The following is a 15,625-nucleotide window of genomic DNA, read 5'->3' on the forward strand; positions in this document are numbered from 1 at the left end:
GCATTTATAGTGGCCTGTCCCTGCCGCTTCCGGTTGTCAGTTTCAGCTGTCCGCTGTAGTGGCCGGTATATTGGGTCCAGGTCGATGTGTTTGTTGATGGAGTTTGTGGATGAGTGCCAAGCTTCCAGGAATTCCCTGGCTGTTCTTTGTTTCGCTTGCCCTATAATGGTAGTGTTGTCGCAGTCAAATTCATGTTGCTTGTCGTCTGCGTGTGTGGCTACTAGGGATAGCTGGTCGTGTCATTTCGTGGCTAGTTGATGTTCATGGATGTGGATCGTTAGCTGTCTTCCTGTTTGTCCTATATAGTGTTTTGTGCAGTCCTTGCATGGGATTTTGTACACTACGTTAGTTTTGCTCATGCTGGGTATCGGGTCCTTCGTTTTGGTGAGTTGTTGTCTGAGAGTGGCTGTTGGTTTGTGTGCCGTTATAAGTCCGAGTGGTCGCAGTAGTCTGGCTGTCAGACGAAGGACCCGATACCCAGCATGAGCAAAACTAACGTAGTGTACAAAATCCCATGCAAGGACTGCACAAAACACTATATAGGACAAACAGGAAGACAGCTAACGATCCGCATCCACGAACATCAACTAGCCACAAAACGACACGACCAGCTATCCCTAGTAGCCACACACGCAGACGACAAGCAACATGAATTTGACTAGGACAACACTACCATTATAGGGCAAGCCAAACAAAGAACAGCCAGGGAACAGCCATGGAATTCCTAGAAGCATGGCACTCATCCACAAACTCCATCAACAAACACATCGACCTGGACCCAATATACCGGCCACTACAGCAGACATCTGAAACTGTCAACCGGAAGCGGCAGGGACAGGCCACTATAAATGCCGGAGGAAACATCACAGAAGCGCTTCACAGGAGGCTCCCAAGCACTGAGGATGTCAACTAGACAGGGGACGAAACGTTTGCAACAAAAACTTCCAGCTCGGCGAACAGAACCACAGCATACCTCACATTTATCCAGATTGAACTCCATCTGCCATTCTTCAGCCCATTTAACCATTTGATCAAGATCGTTTTGTAATCTTAAAAAACCTTCTTCACTGTCTGCGATGCCACCAATTTTGGTGTCGTCCACAAACTTACTAACCACGCCTTCTATATTCTCATCCAAATCATTTATATAAATGACAAACAAAAGAGGACCCAGAACTGATCCCTGTGGAACATTGCTGGTGACAGGCCTCCAGTCTGAAAATCACAACTCTCTCACCTCTCGTTAAGCCAATTATCCTGAATCCCATATGGCCTAACTTTCCAAGTTAGTCTACCATGCAGAACCTTGTTGAAGTCCTTATTTAAGTCTAAGTAAGTAACATCTACTGCTCAGCCCTCAATCATTTTAGTAACTTCCTCAAAAAACTCAATCAAGTTTGCGAGATACTACTTTCTTTGCATAAAACCTTGCTGACTATCCCTTATCATTTGTTTTGTTAACACATTTGTACATCCAACCATGATGCAGCATCTGATGTCTAATGTTTCAGCTTCCACAGCAGCCAGCAACCTCTACAATAAGCTTGAGTGCCACAGTACAGGCTCAAACAAAAAGTTAAGAAAAGTCAGTTTTCTGCAGTGCCAGCTCACACTGCTCTAATGCAAGCTCATTATGGTTACTGATACCAGTGTTCAAAGGAGATTCTAGGGCATCACAACAGTCCAACAGAATAACAGTTTTTGATGTCCTGTCTTGGATGAGCAATGTTTCCCCGATGAATGAACCTATCATGATAGCAACATTTATGCTGTTATACCTGTCATGCTCCTGCTCCTCCCAATGTTTCCAGGTAAATGTTTCGTGCTGTTCCTGCACTGTAATAAGCACTGCTCCTTCTCAAGCCACCTCTCATGGCTTCCAATGCATTAAACATTTCATTGTACATACCCATCAGCCTTTTTCTGATTCTTGTCCCATCAAAGTCCTCATCTGAGTCCCACCAAACTTGCCATGCAGTCCTGACTTGTGCCTTTCCCCTTGACATGATTGCAGGTTCTCATTCCTCACATCTCAACACTTGCATCCCACTTCTGTGCCATCCTTTAAATTATGCAGGGTCAGTATTTGAGCTGGACATTGTCAGTATAAACTCATAAAAGTCTGTCATCATCAGGCTGTCTTCTGCTTGACCAACTCATTGTTTTGGAGTATGTTTCAACTTGTCATCAGTGGTGGAATGCAGAGGAAAAGTAAAGAGTGGATGCTTACATTGTCTACAGCGCTTAAGTAAAAATATATTATGGAGAGGAGGGATGGGGTTGATTCAGTCTCCATTGTTGGTCATGAGTTTAGCAATTTCCACTGGACCATAAAACATAGGAGCAAAAAATAGGCCATTCAGCCAATCAAGTCTGCATCACCATTCAATCATGGTTGAGAAGTTTCTCAACTCCCACTTTCTCCTCATAACCCTTGATCCCCTTGAACCTATCTATCTCAATATTAAATATACTCAATGACTTGGCCTCTACAGCCTTCTGTGGCAATGAATTCCATAGATTCACCACCCTCTAGCTGAAGAAGTTTCTCCTTATCTCTGTTCTAAAGGTCTTCCCTTTACTCTAAGGCTATGTTTTTGGGTCCTAGTCTCTCCTACCAATGGAAACGTCTTCCCAACATCTACTCTGTCCAGGGCATTCAGTATTCTGTGTGTTTCAATTAGATCCCCCCCCCCTCATCCTTCTAAACTCCATCGTGTATAAACCCAGAGTCCTCAAACATTCCTCATATGTTCGGCTTTTCATTTCTGGGACCATTTTTGTGAACCGCCTCTGAACATGCTTCAGGGCCAATACATCCTTTCTGAGATATGGGGCCCAAAACTGCACACAATACTCTACGTGTGGTCTGACCAGAGCCTTTTAGAACCTCAGAAGTACATCCCTGCTTTTATATTCAACTCCTCTCAAAATAAATGCTATCATTTAATTTGCCTTCCTAACCACTGACTCAACTTGCAAGTTTATTTTGAGACAATACTTGTCTAGAACTCCCAAGTTTCTTTGCACTTCAGACTTCTGAATTTTCTCCCTATTTAGAAAATAGTCCATGCCTCTTCTTCCTACAGAAGTGCATAACCTCACACATTCCCAAGTTGTACTCCATCTGCCACTTTTTTGCCCACTCTCCTAACCTGTCCAAATCCATCTGCAGTCTCCCCAACTCCTCAATGCTACCTGTCCCTCAACCTATCTTTGTATTTTCTGTAAACATAGCTAGAAAGCCTTCAGTTCCTTCACCTATATCGTTAGTATATAAAGTGAAAAGTGCAATCCCAACACTGAGCCTTGCGGAACACCACTTGTCACCAGCTGCCATCCTGAGAAGGACTCTCTTACCACTACTCCCTGCTTTCTGCCATTCCAAGATGGCTAACACCATCTCCCCGATGGAGTTGAGGACATACCAGTGCTCATACTCCACAGGGGTAACTTAGTAATTTGTGTTTCCTTTCTGCAATCCATTTTTAAAAATTTGTTTGCAATGAATAACTGTTTTCTTGTTAAATACAGAAATCTGATGAGTGCTTTCATGTAACATTGGTTTCATCCATTTGATAAAATCAGGACTTTGAATAGCTTTGATAAAATCTTTTCACAACTGTGATAATTCCAGAAGTAGTGGAGCTTGCTGTCTAGCAAACTACCTTAGTAAGTCATGAAATACTCACGTTTTGTATTAATTAATAGTTATTTTTATAAATTCTTTGTATCTAAAAGTTATGGCTGAAATGAGGGAGGAGGAAAGCTAGAGAATGAGATGGTGAGAAAGATTACACATCATACTACTTTGTGATTCAGTCCAATAGCTGCTTGGTAAATGGCAGTCATTATCCAATGTTTTTGCTATATTTCTCAGGTATAAAATGGATGCCAGATGGAAATGGAGTAATATCTTTTGATTGCAGGAACCGAGGCTGGTAAGTAAAGCACTATTTAGTGATTGCTTGAATGGCTTTCAAGGGATAAGCACTACTAATTTTTCATTAAGACAACAAGGTTCTCATTCTTAACTGAAAGTAACACTGAACTTACATTCTTAATCACGTAATATCAAGTTTTTATTCCTTCATAGGATTGGGATAGCACAGGCAGTGCCACTATTTATTACTGATCCTTAATTACCCTTGAGAGGTGCTTGTGACCCATTATCTTGAATTATTTCAGTTATTTTGGCATAGATACACCCACATTGCTGTTAGGTAGGGAGTTCCAGGAATTTTACTGAATGGCAAGTTCAAAATGGGGATTATATGTGATTTGATTACGTCCAGCATAGAATCCCTACAGTGTGAAAACAGGCCATTTGGACCAACATGTTCACACCAACTCTCTGAAGAGCATCCCACCCTGACTCTCACCCCCACCCTATCCCAGTAACCCTGCATTTCCCACGGCTAATCCACCTAATTTTACACATCCCTGGACACATTGGGCAATTTTGCATGGCCAATCCACCTAATCTGCACACCTTTGGACGGTGGGAGGAAACCAGAGCACTCAGAGTAAACCTATGCCGACCCTGCGAGAATGCGTAAACTCCACACAGACAATCGCCGAGGCTGGAATTGAACGCAGGTCTTGTGTTGTGAGACAGCAGTGCTAACCACAGAGCCACCGTGGAGGGGAGCTTGCAGATTGTAGCATTCTCATGCACCTGGTTTCAGCAATCTTCTTGTTGATAAAAATCACAGGTTTAAGACTTAATGTCTAAAGTACCAAGCAGTGTTGCTTCAGTACATCTTCTATAATGCTGGAGATGTGGTCCATATAGCTCAAACAGTGTATTGCTTTGGATGATGTAAATTACTGACTGTACTCAACTAGGCTATACTTGCAAAATTCATAACACAGTCTCCAACATTAGAATTGACTCTGACTGGAAAACATTTGTAAAATTAAACTGTGTGTAAAGAATTATGCTGACAACCATAGTCAAGTGACCTGCTTTATATTGTAAACAAAGCTTGGTAGTTAACTGTCAGTCAACATTAACTGGTGCATTCTCCATGGCAATGCCTCAACCAATCAGTACTCTCTTCTGACATGGTATAAACATTGTTTTCCCTGTACATTGGTAGTCTTGAGTTGTCCTGATGAGTGCAAGAGAAACTGTTCTGGTAGAATATCCTTTTTTTTTCCACAACACTGAAGTTAACCGTCATGTAGGTGTTTTCTTGAACATTCACTCTTAAGAATTTGTACTTGCTCGAGGCATTCTCAGGTTCAATTATATTAATTGTATATTTTAAGCTCTCTGTTGTTCCTACTTTAATGGAAATTGACTCTGACAGCCCTAAATCCATTTGATTGCCTAGTTCAGGCATGTAACAATTGCATCCCCTGTGATTTAGATTCACCATTCTCCATTATGATTGCCCAAAGATCATGAAAGAGAGATTCTTTATTCCATTAGCATCAGGTCTTTACAAATATAAAGGAAAATTAAGGTTGAACTAGAAAACCTCTTTGTTTGCACAGGATTATCCACGTAGTTCACATCTGTTTGCAAAAATAACTTCTCTCTCCATTCAGCCTTTTTCTTTCGACAAAAACACCTTTTTTTTCACACAGAGAGGCTACTTGATTGCTTGAGCTTCTCTGCTCGGCACTCTTCCTGATCAGCATCTCCTGCTGAAGCCATTGCATTGTGTATGCATTTGTCTTCACTACTTTTTTTTCACATTCATACAATATATGTTTTTATTTTCAATTGTAGTTTGATTTCAGCTCTTTATCCAAAGGAGCATGAAGTTTGAAGCTGTCCTGTTCTTTGGAAGCTATTTCTAATCTCTTCCGTGAAAACATTTCAAAGTTGATGTGTGGTTCCTTGTTACAACTTTTCTTTCTACTGCATCGGATTTCTCATTATTCTAATTTCTCTCCTTAGATGTTCATTGAGATTTAACCCATCTAGACTCTATGTTCATAACTATGGCTGGGATCTTCCCTTTTTTGATTAAATCCAGAAGTGGGAAACACATAGAATCATAGAATCACTACAGTGTGGAAATGGTCTATGAAGTTGAGAGAGCTTGCATAATCTTCCACCAGGCAGGTAGCTGATTAGTTGTTAATAGACTTTTTCCTGGAATTAAATCTGGGGTGAGGAAATCCCAGCTACTAGAGAACTCAGCAGAGCCATAATGGAAACTGTGGCTGCTGCTGGGACAAAAGCCCCAGACTTCTAGGATGGAGGAGTATAACCTATAGGCATAGTTAGTGTTGTTAGGATGAGGGTAATGTCTCATAGAGTGGGCTTTGTGGTTCAATTTGACAAACTACCAGGAGATTCATGTTCAGGTTATGATGGTATAATCATTGTACACAGTCATTCTCTGACTGAACCCTAGCAAAAACCCATACACATTAAGTCACCTAGTCAATTTCTAATGCAATAAGATTATAACTGTATTTTAATCAGATGTCACATTTCCCACAGAACATATATCAGGCATTATTCATGTTTATCCAAAGTCTCCATTATCCTGCTGATTGTATGATCTCAGCTGAGTCCTTGTTTCTATTACTCACTCCCTGTGGATACTGTTAGGGGGAGGGACGACCCCTCAGGTGGAGAATTCAGGGTGATGGCAACAACCAAGGTGTGGCACCATGGTTGGCTTTGCTGCACAGCTGGGGAGGAAACAGGCTGGGAGAGCTTTAGTGATAGGGAATTCAATTGTGAGGGGAACTGGCAGGCAGTTCTGTGGCATCAAATGAGACTGTTGAATTTCCTGCTTGTGGATTTTCAGCATGGCACTCAGTGGTTCCACTGCTGCTTCAATCTTCTCTGGGAGTTTGGAAAACTCCGAGAGTAACTGCTACTGCCCCATTAAATCCAAAGGGGCCACCCCGGTAGTTTGAACAGTTTTTCTCCTGGGGATGGTTGGTAAGGTGTGGGGGGGTTACATTCAATATTCCTTGAGGTACCCATCTGGGTTGCGTTTTGCTCATGGAGGGGCGGTGTATAATTTTGACTCGGCAGAAAAGGCGAAGGACTTTGTGAATTGTCTCAATTAAAGGACTCGAGTCTGGGTGGGGAGGGAGGGGGCATCATTACGGACAATGATATGAGGTTTTTAAATTTTTTTTATTGCCGCTTTTTTCTCTTCTCTCTCTCCTTTTTTTTGTGGTTGTTTGCTTTATACATACTGGCTTGATGTAAAACTGGAGTTATTTCATATATCGGTCATTTGGGTATTAGCTGGGGCTGTTTTGCTACTCCTGTCCTTTTGTTTTTGTGTTGGGCCTGGCTATATCTGTGGTTATGGCGAGTTGGGGGGGATGGGCATCCATTGTTAACTCTCAGAATATAAATAACCGGTTTCTTCATTTGTGAATTGCCTGGGGCTAGGGCACAGCCTCAGCTAGAGGGAGTTGGGATGGGAGCAAGGATTAGGAGGTGCCCCCTGTGGGCAAGGGGGAAGATCTCTAGTGAATTGGGGGTTATTTGGGTGTTTGCTTAAGTTAAATGTAGTGATTAGCTTTTTAGTTGTAGTTTTATACGGGTAGTTTTTAGACTTCATAGAGTTAATGTCTTTGTCGCTCGTCACACCTCAGATAAGCTTCCTCCTCTTGGGAAACCACGGGCTGCCCTGGACAACCATGGCAAGTGGTACACCTAGAATATAAAAGGGAGTCATTCCCCTATTAAAAGAAAGATGTTGTCAAGCCTTAGGAGGGAAAGGGTAGACATCGCCCTACTGTAATAGACTGATTTAACTGATAAGGAACATCTGAAACTGCAGCAGGGGGGTTCTGACAGAGTGTTCTTTTCCTCTTCAGCTCTAAGAGTTGAGGAGTGGCTATATTGGTAAGAAAGAACCTCCCTTTCCAGATAATTGAGCAAATTAAGGACAAACATGGACGGTTCTTAAAGCCCGAATACATGGGAAAATGTATGGCGTCTTGAGTGTGTATTGTCCCCGGTGCACCCTCTTAAATTTCTAATTGATGCATTTGCTAAATTAATGAGTCTTGGGGTGAGCTGCACGCTCATAGGAGGGGATTTTAATTATCTAATAGATAATTAGCAGGGTGCCAAGGGGCCTGGCAGATAGACCTGTGCAATCTAAGCAGTTGGCGGACATGTGTAACGAGTTGGGACTAATGAATGTGTGGAGGCATCTTTACTCTAATGGAAGAGACTTTACATTCTACTCCAACCCACACAAGTGCCATACGTGAATTGACATTTTTTTTTATGCCATTGGACTGCTTGAACAGAATGTTGGCATGCAAAATTGGGAATATAGCTGTCTCAGATCATGCGCCAGTGTATTTAGATTTTAAAGTCAGGGGTGGTGGAATGGATGCACGGCTCTGGTGCATGGACCCATTTCTGTTAAGCGATAGCAAATTTGTTGAGTACATCAGAAGAGTGTTCAGGGCCTTCTGGGATATCAACTCGTGTTCAGCCAGTAATCCGGCAATACTTTGGGAGGCCACTAAGGCATATTTACGAGGCCTGATCACTTCATATTCAGCAACTAGAAGGAAGCAGAGGGAGGAACAACAACGGATGTTGGAGGCCCAGTTGCAGATAGCTGAGGAAGCATATTATAATAGGCCCTCTCTGGTCAAGTTCCAGCGGGTCACAGCCCTCCGGGCAGCTCTCGACACATTGCACACACAAATGGCTAAAAAAGTGATCTCCTTTGCTAAACAAAGATTGTTTAAATTTGGAGATAAGCCAGGTAGATATCTGGCATATCTGGCTAGGAGGAGAGAAACTTTCCAATTTATTATGTCTGTTAGAGAAGAGGCTGGCAACATTACCCGTTAGTTGAAGATCAATGTTAGATTTAGGAAATACTTCGGAGGGAGGTCAACACAGTGCAGCGAGAATGCAGTCCCTTTTTTTGAGAATCTAGACCTCCCCAATATAAACACGGAAAAGACTTCCCTGTTGAATGTGCCTATGATGGTGCAGGAAGCAATAAGGCATCTCCAGGGTGGCAAAGCACTGGGGCCAGATGGATTCCCAAGTGAATTCTATGATGAATTCATAAATATGTTGGTGGAGCCACTTCTGGGGATGTTTTACTATTCATATATATGGGATTGTCTGCCGCCTTCTCTTAAGGAGGTTAATATCTCCCTCATTTTAAAGAAGGGGAAAGACCCTAAAGAATGTACTTCATACAGACCAGTTTCACTGTTGAATGTAGATTTTAAAATGCTATCCAAGATGCTGGCTCTGAGGTTGGAAAAGGTTTTACTCCATATTGTAAAAGAAGATCAGATAGGTTTTGTTAAGGGCCGTTGTTCCTCCAACAATATCAAGAGGGTACTGAACATAGTGCAGGTATGTCAGCAAAGATTGATCCCGGGTTTGGTGATCTCCCTAGCCACAAAAAAGGCATTTGACAAGGTAGAATGGCTGTATCTGTTTAGGGTCCTAGAGTGTTTTGGTTTGGGGGCAACTTTTTCCAAATGGGTGGCGGTGTTGTATAATGATCCTAAGGCGGCAGTCATCATAAACGGTACTAAGTCAGATAACTTTAATATTGGGAGGGGTAGTCAACAGGGGTGTCCTCTTACACTGCTGTTATTTACCTTGGCAATTGAACCTTTAGCTGAGGCTATCAGGAGGGGTCCTAACATACTGGCGCCAAGGGTGGGAATGGGGGAGCATAAGATCGCCCTATTTGCTGCTGATGTCCTCTTGTTCTTGGCCAATCTAGAGAAGTCCATTCCTCAATTGATTCAAACAATTAATTTATTTGCCGGTTTTTCGGGCTGCAGGATCAACTTTACAAAATCGGAAGCCGTGCCGGCGGGGGGATTAGTGGATGTGCCTGATCTGAAGGATGGAATGCAGTTCCCATTTAAGATGGTCGTCAAAAGGTTTTTTGTATTTGGGTATTTTTATTACTCCTGCCTTCAATCAGCTGTATAAAGCTAACTATGCACAATTACTGGTGAGGATAGCACAGGATTTGCAGAGGTGGGAGGGGTTACCACTAACATGGTTGCGCTGAATAGCACTGATTAAAATGAATGTTCTTCCTTGCCTGTTGTACCCCATGAGAATGCTCCCGTTTGTTGCTACTCAGATGAGTGTTACGGAGGCTCAGTGGTTGGCTAGGGTCTTTCATTTGGTGTCACAGGTGCCCTCGAAATTAAATTACAGCTTTCGCAGTGTGAGGGAAGGGTGGATTTCCAGACTTGAAGAGGTATCAAATACGTGCCCTGTTAGCATATGTTAGTGACTGGGTACGAGTGAATTCGGAGTTAGTTTGGCTTGATGTTGAAGCCTCGCAGTCGTGATGTCACCAAGTTAATCTATTATTTATGGATAAGATGAAATCTGTGACCGAACAGTGTAAGAATCCAAACATTTTAAACATGGTGAAAGCCTGGAGGACGATGAGGCAAGACAAGGGCAATTGGTCTAAGACCTCACTGTTTATCGTGTTGGTGGGAGCCCAAGGATTTAAACCTAGGGCATGGAAGAATAAGGGAATCTCATGCCTGGGAGATTTGTTCGAAGGGGAGGTCTTTTAGCCAGTTAAGTCAGAAATATGGATTGTCTAATAGGGAACTTTTCTAGAACTTCCAGATAAGGAATTATATACAAAGGAAAACCACACGCCTGGCCAAGTGTTACAAGTCAGACATGGAGAAAAGAATGCTCCGGTGTATGGGTGCTCTTTCAGTCAGTACTTTGTATCATTACAGAAAGGACATGCCGTAGGGGATGTGGAAGGATTCTGTAGGACGTGGAATTGAGAGCTAGGAGAGGATATCTCATTGGAGGTATGGGAAGAGATATGGGGAAATGTAAGGAAAATTTCAATATGTAACAGAGCTTGGGCCATGCAAATAAAGATCTTACACAGGGCTCATATGGTGCCAGAGAGGCTAGCTGAATTCAAGAGAGGAGCGTCTCCATAGTGTCCCAAATATAAAATTAGTATAGACACTCTTACACACTGTTACTGGTCCTGTTGTAAGATCCAGAGATACTGGAGTGCTATAGTAAGGGAGCTAAAGTACATCCTGAGGATTGAAATTAACATGGATCTAGTATTTCTTCTTCTGGGGTTGCCAAATTGGCCCTCTCTGGGGTAACATGAGAAGAGATTGTGTAACATTCTTACCCACTGTGTGAGGAAGAATATTTTAATGAATTGAACATTGGAAACTTCCCCCAGGTCTTCTGGGGTGGTGCAGGCTGGTGATGGAGCATCTCCGCCAAGACTACCTCACAAATATGGTGCACCACAAAACAGAGTAGTTCTACAAGACGTGGTGGTCCTTTCTAAATTATATTGACACAGACTTATCAGCAATATTAATTAGGGCCGTGGTGCAGCCGTGGGAATCCGTTTGGGTGCCTAAGGGGCCCTGGGAGGGAGATGCTGGGAGAAAAGAATATGGGTACAATGACTGGTACTCCCAGGGATGGGAGCCTCAGTGGAAATGTAATGATGAAATAGAATAAAGTAGTGAGGTATAATTTAATTTAAGTTCATTTAAATTCAGTTTAATTTAATTTTTATTTAATTTGTTTGTAGTTTAGTTTAAGTTAAGTAGATATGTTTGTTCTGGTAGAATAGTAGGTCATTCATTACTAATAATATCGCATTTGAATTTGTTGTACTGCCTCTATTTTTCTGTTTTTTGGTATTATTAAAAAGATTAAAAAGATCTCTAATAAAAATATTTCTTAAAAAGAACCCTCAGTCTGCCCTAATGTAACATTCCTGTTTTCCATCCCATCCAGCCTGGTGATTAATACTGAATTATGTGAAGTGTAATGCCACTATTGAGTTGTGACCTCCTAAATTTATTTAATCTCAAACATTTTATGGCAAGTTAAGACAGAAACCTTCCATCTTTAAATTTGGGCCAGATTTTATTATGACCTGACAGGCAAAAAATGTGCAGTGACCTCATTCCAGGACCCAGTCTTCCTGTGCATTTTGTTTGTTCTTATGTACAGGTATATTCAGGCTGCAACTTCCCCAAAGGACATTATCATACTGTTTGACATCAGCGGCAGTATGAAAGGTCTCAGAATGACGATAGCCAAACACACCATCAATACCATCCTGGACACATTGGGTGAAAACGATTTTGTCAATATTATCGCTGTAAGTAAATCAGACAAGAAAATTTCAACATTTCCTTCTCAGTTCAAAATTCAAACTGCCTGATGTTGTATTGTTGTCCTGGTATTTTAGGTATCTAGATGATATATTTGTAGAGTAATTGAATTTTCCATTCAGTCCCTTCCCTTGCTCTAATTCCATAGCCCTGTGAGTTTATTTTCTTCAAGTGCCCATTCAATTTCCTTTTAAAATTATTTAGTTATTTCTGCTTTCATCATCCTCTTGGGCTGAGAGTTCCATGTCATTATCACTAAATTTATGTAAAGTAATCAAGGACCTAGAAAGTTGAGTGTTCCGTGCTCAGTTTTTAGGCATGCGACAGATGTCTGCATGTCATATTGATCTCAGGTAACACTACAAAAGCACTCAATAACAATATTAACATCATGCAGGTTTCTAGCTATCTGGAGCAATCCAGGTTCATTCATGCAAAATCAGATTTTGGGGCATAAACTGCAACTGCAAGCTGCACACCAATAAGGGATCTTAGGTTATTAGAATTGATGCAAGACAATGGGAGACTGTACAATTACTGCAGCCAAAGACTAGTGAAAAGAGTATTGACATTGAAGTTACAAAGATGTGGATTGATGTTTGAGTTTTTGAGGGAGGAAGAAGTTTAAATGTGTTGAAAGTGCTCCAGTTCCTGATTCAGAAACATGTTTGCATAAATTTACATGTCTCAAAGCATGCTCAAGAAGTGATGTTTTCTCATTGGCAGGCATATGTAAGTCATGGAGTTAGCATCAACCCATCCTAAATTATGATCCTTGTAAATGTCTTCAATTACCTAAAAAGGCATAGATTTTCAGAATCTGCTAATTAAGTCAAATATTTTTTTTTAAATCTGCTAAACTGAGATTGCAGAAATCTTTGGTTAGACCTTGGTATTTCTTGCATAATTTAAACAAAATCAAAGTGCTAATTAGGCTGTCTTCCTCTGCATTATTTTTTGGAGAACATTACATTGACTAAGATAATTTTTGAAAGCTTTAAACTGAGATATATATGGTGGAGAGTAGCGATAAGTTGTAAGGAAATGGTCTTATATTTTGAAGGCAATATAACATGAAAATGTGTTAAAGCTGTATTTTGCACATTTAGGTGGAAGGAATCCTAAAAAGCTGCTATTATTTTCATCTTAAGGCTAGCATCCACAAGTATGCATTTTAATGAAATTTGCATAGTTCAACAGTTATTAGATCATGAAAAGTTTGAAAAAAAATTCTTTCCATGATGTTATGAACCCCCTTGGTGGTGATGCTGCACGGAAAAGGTAAGGATGAGCTGGATGAGTTGAAGGATGATGTTGGTGGTTCCATCCTTTATTTGCTGTCCTCCTCTTTCATTCCCAAACTGGCTGACTTTTAATTCTATTGAACTGGTCAATCAAAGGGCAGACTGCTCTTCAGTTTCAGCAGAGCCATTGGGAGCAGTGGCCACAATTGGAACTGCAGCCAGTCTAAACAAGAAACAACAGTGGAGAACAATGCTGAAAAGCTGGTTAGTGGACTGGATTCTCCAGGCCCTGGTTAGGTTGAAATGAGGATTAGAAATGGAGACAACCCTTTCACTAGCAGGTTTTCTTTGCATGCCTCAAACAGAGGCAAGGATTAGATTGCCAGAGTATACTTAGCAGCTTCACATGGTGAGGCATTGTTCCTCACTGATAAAATACCAAGTTAAAAATCACATGGCAACGTTTATTTGGAAGTACAGTACAAGCTTTCAGAGCACTGCTTCTTCATCAGGTAACTGGTGGAGTAGGATCATAGGACACAGAATTTATAGCAAAAGATCATAATGTCATACCCTGATGCAATATATTGTACAAACCTAGATTGCTGTTAAGTCTTTCAATGCAGCCCATTCTAAAAGATGAAAGACTTAACATCAATGTATGACATTATGATCTTTTGCTCTCAATTCTGTGTCCTATGATCCTCCCCCACGAGCTGCCTGATGAAGGAGCAGTGCCCTGAAAGCTTGTACTTCCAAATAAACCTGTTGGACTATAACCTGGTGTTGTGTGATTTTTAACTTTGTCCCTCCCAGTCCAATACTGACACCTTCACATCATGGATAAAATACCAGGAAAAGACCTCAATTGGACATGATTTGGCCACAAGAGCATCATGTTGGCCAAGAGGAGGCAAGCCACCCACCACCTTCCCAGCCATTAGTAACGTTCTTGCAAAGGTGGATAGCCAACACGCACAATATCCCTGACCACCCCACCAAGTTTTACATCCTTACTCCTCAAAATGTGTTGGAGACTTATCATAAAACTTTGGCTTGTGTTTGTATCTTGTGAAATGTTGGGCGTGATTGGAGGATCAATGGATAGTAATTGAGCATGTTGCTTGTATGGGCCAATTATTTAATATTGCCTAGCCAATGCAAAAGCAGTATTTGCAAACACTGTGAGTGAATGATAACTAAGAAATTTATAAAGCACTTGTGATATGAACCCTCTATAGAATGTAACTAATGTAACCCGTATTCTTCATTCCAAAATCACTGCAACCAGCACTGACAAAACCCTGTGTATGTTCTACCAATACTTGGAATCCGTTCAGTAATGAATGAGTACAATGTGAATGCCTATCTAATAGCGAGTTCTACTCTGTATTTCTGCTAGTATAGTGACTATATCCACTATGTCGAGCCCTGCTTCGAAGGAACTCTCGTGCAAGCTGACAGAGACAACCGAGAGGTGGGTGTCACGTGAGATTTTACAAATATTAAACCTTGTTGCTGAACATTTCATGAAGAATTTGCTGAAACATTATTTGTGGATTAAAGGATATTTTAAATGAGTTACAAGCTAGAATCTAATTCCGTACTGGTGGAGCAAACTGATATTCTTAGGTAGAATAATGGATATCCAAACGAAAGATAAAAGCTGGGATTTGTATGGTTCCAAAATAGAATAATGTAATTTGAAGTGAGTTATAAATAGGAAAGAAGTTTGTGTTATACCAGAATAGGCCAAATTTGTGTACTGCAATCTAATTAATGGTTCTAAAACTTTATATTTTGTATATGCACAGTATTGAGTTCCAGGAATGGAAGATACTTTATAATGATATTATGAGTCAAAGATTAGCTTACTTCAAATGAAATACATAGATTATCTGTTAAATTATTTAGTTTGATTTAGAGGAGCCGGTATTGGACTTGGGTGGACAAAGTTAAAAATCACAAAACACCAAGTTATAGTCCAACAGGTTTATGTGAAGGCACTAGCTTTTGAAGTGCTGCTTCTTCATCAGGTGGTTGTGAAGCAGGATCATAAAACACAGAATTTATAGCAAAAGATTACAGTGTCATGCTGCTGAAATTATATATTGAACAAGCCTAGATTAAATCTTTATTGAGGATTTGTTTGTTATTGATTATCAGAATTCTATGCCAAACAAATTTCTTTGAATAATTATTTCCAACCTTTTCTTTGCATCTCTTTCACCGTTTATTTTGTG

At 40.9% G+C, this 15,625-nt stretch overlaps 1 protein-coding gene across 9 annotated transcripts in view; it reads left to right on the forward strand.

Moving 5' to 3' along the window:
* Nucleotides 1–15,625, forward strand: part of LOC122559589 (voltage-dependent calcium channel subunit alpha-2/delta-4-like) — a 549,452-nt gene that overhangs the window by 106,258 nt on the left and 427,569 nt on the right. For all 9 annotated transcript variants that reach the window (XR_015760448.1, XM_087997322.1, XM_087997321.1 and 6 more), the window contains 3 exons: nt 3,881–3,941; nt 11,975–12,125; nt 14,785–14,859. Coding sequence is in view for 8 of the 9 variants with exons in the window: in XM_087997322.1 (XP_087853448.1) it covers nt 3,881–3,941; nt 11,975–12,125; nt 14,785–14,859 (287 nt within the window). In the remaining variant the exon portion in view is untranslated. The remainder of the gene's footprint in view (nt 1–3,880; nt 3,942–11,974; nt 12,126–14,784; nt 14,860–15,625) is intronic.

Source organism: Chiloscyllium plagiosum, unplaced genomic scaffold (genome assembly GCF_037043375.1).
Source record: "Chiloscyllium plagiosum isolate Xiang-an unplaced genomic scaffold, Cpla_swu_hap1 HiC_scaffold_19, whole genome shotgun sequence".
NCBI classification, from domain to species: Eukaryota; Metazoa; Chordata; class Chondrichthyes; order Orectolobiformes; family Hemiscylliidae; genus Chiloscyllium; species Chiloscyllium plagiosum.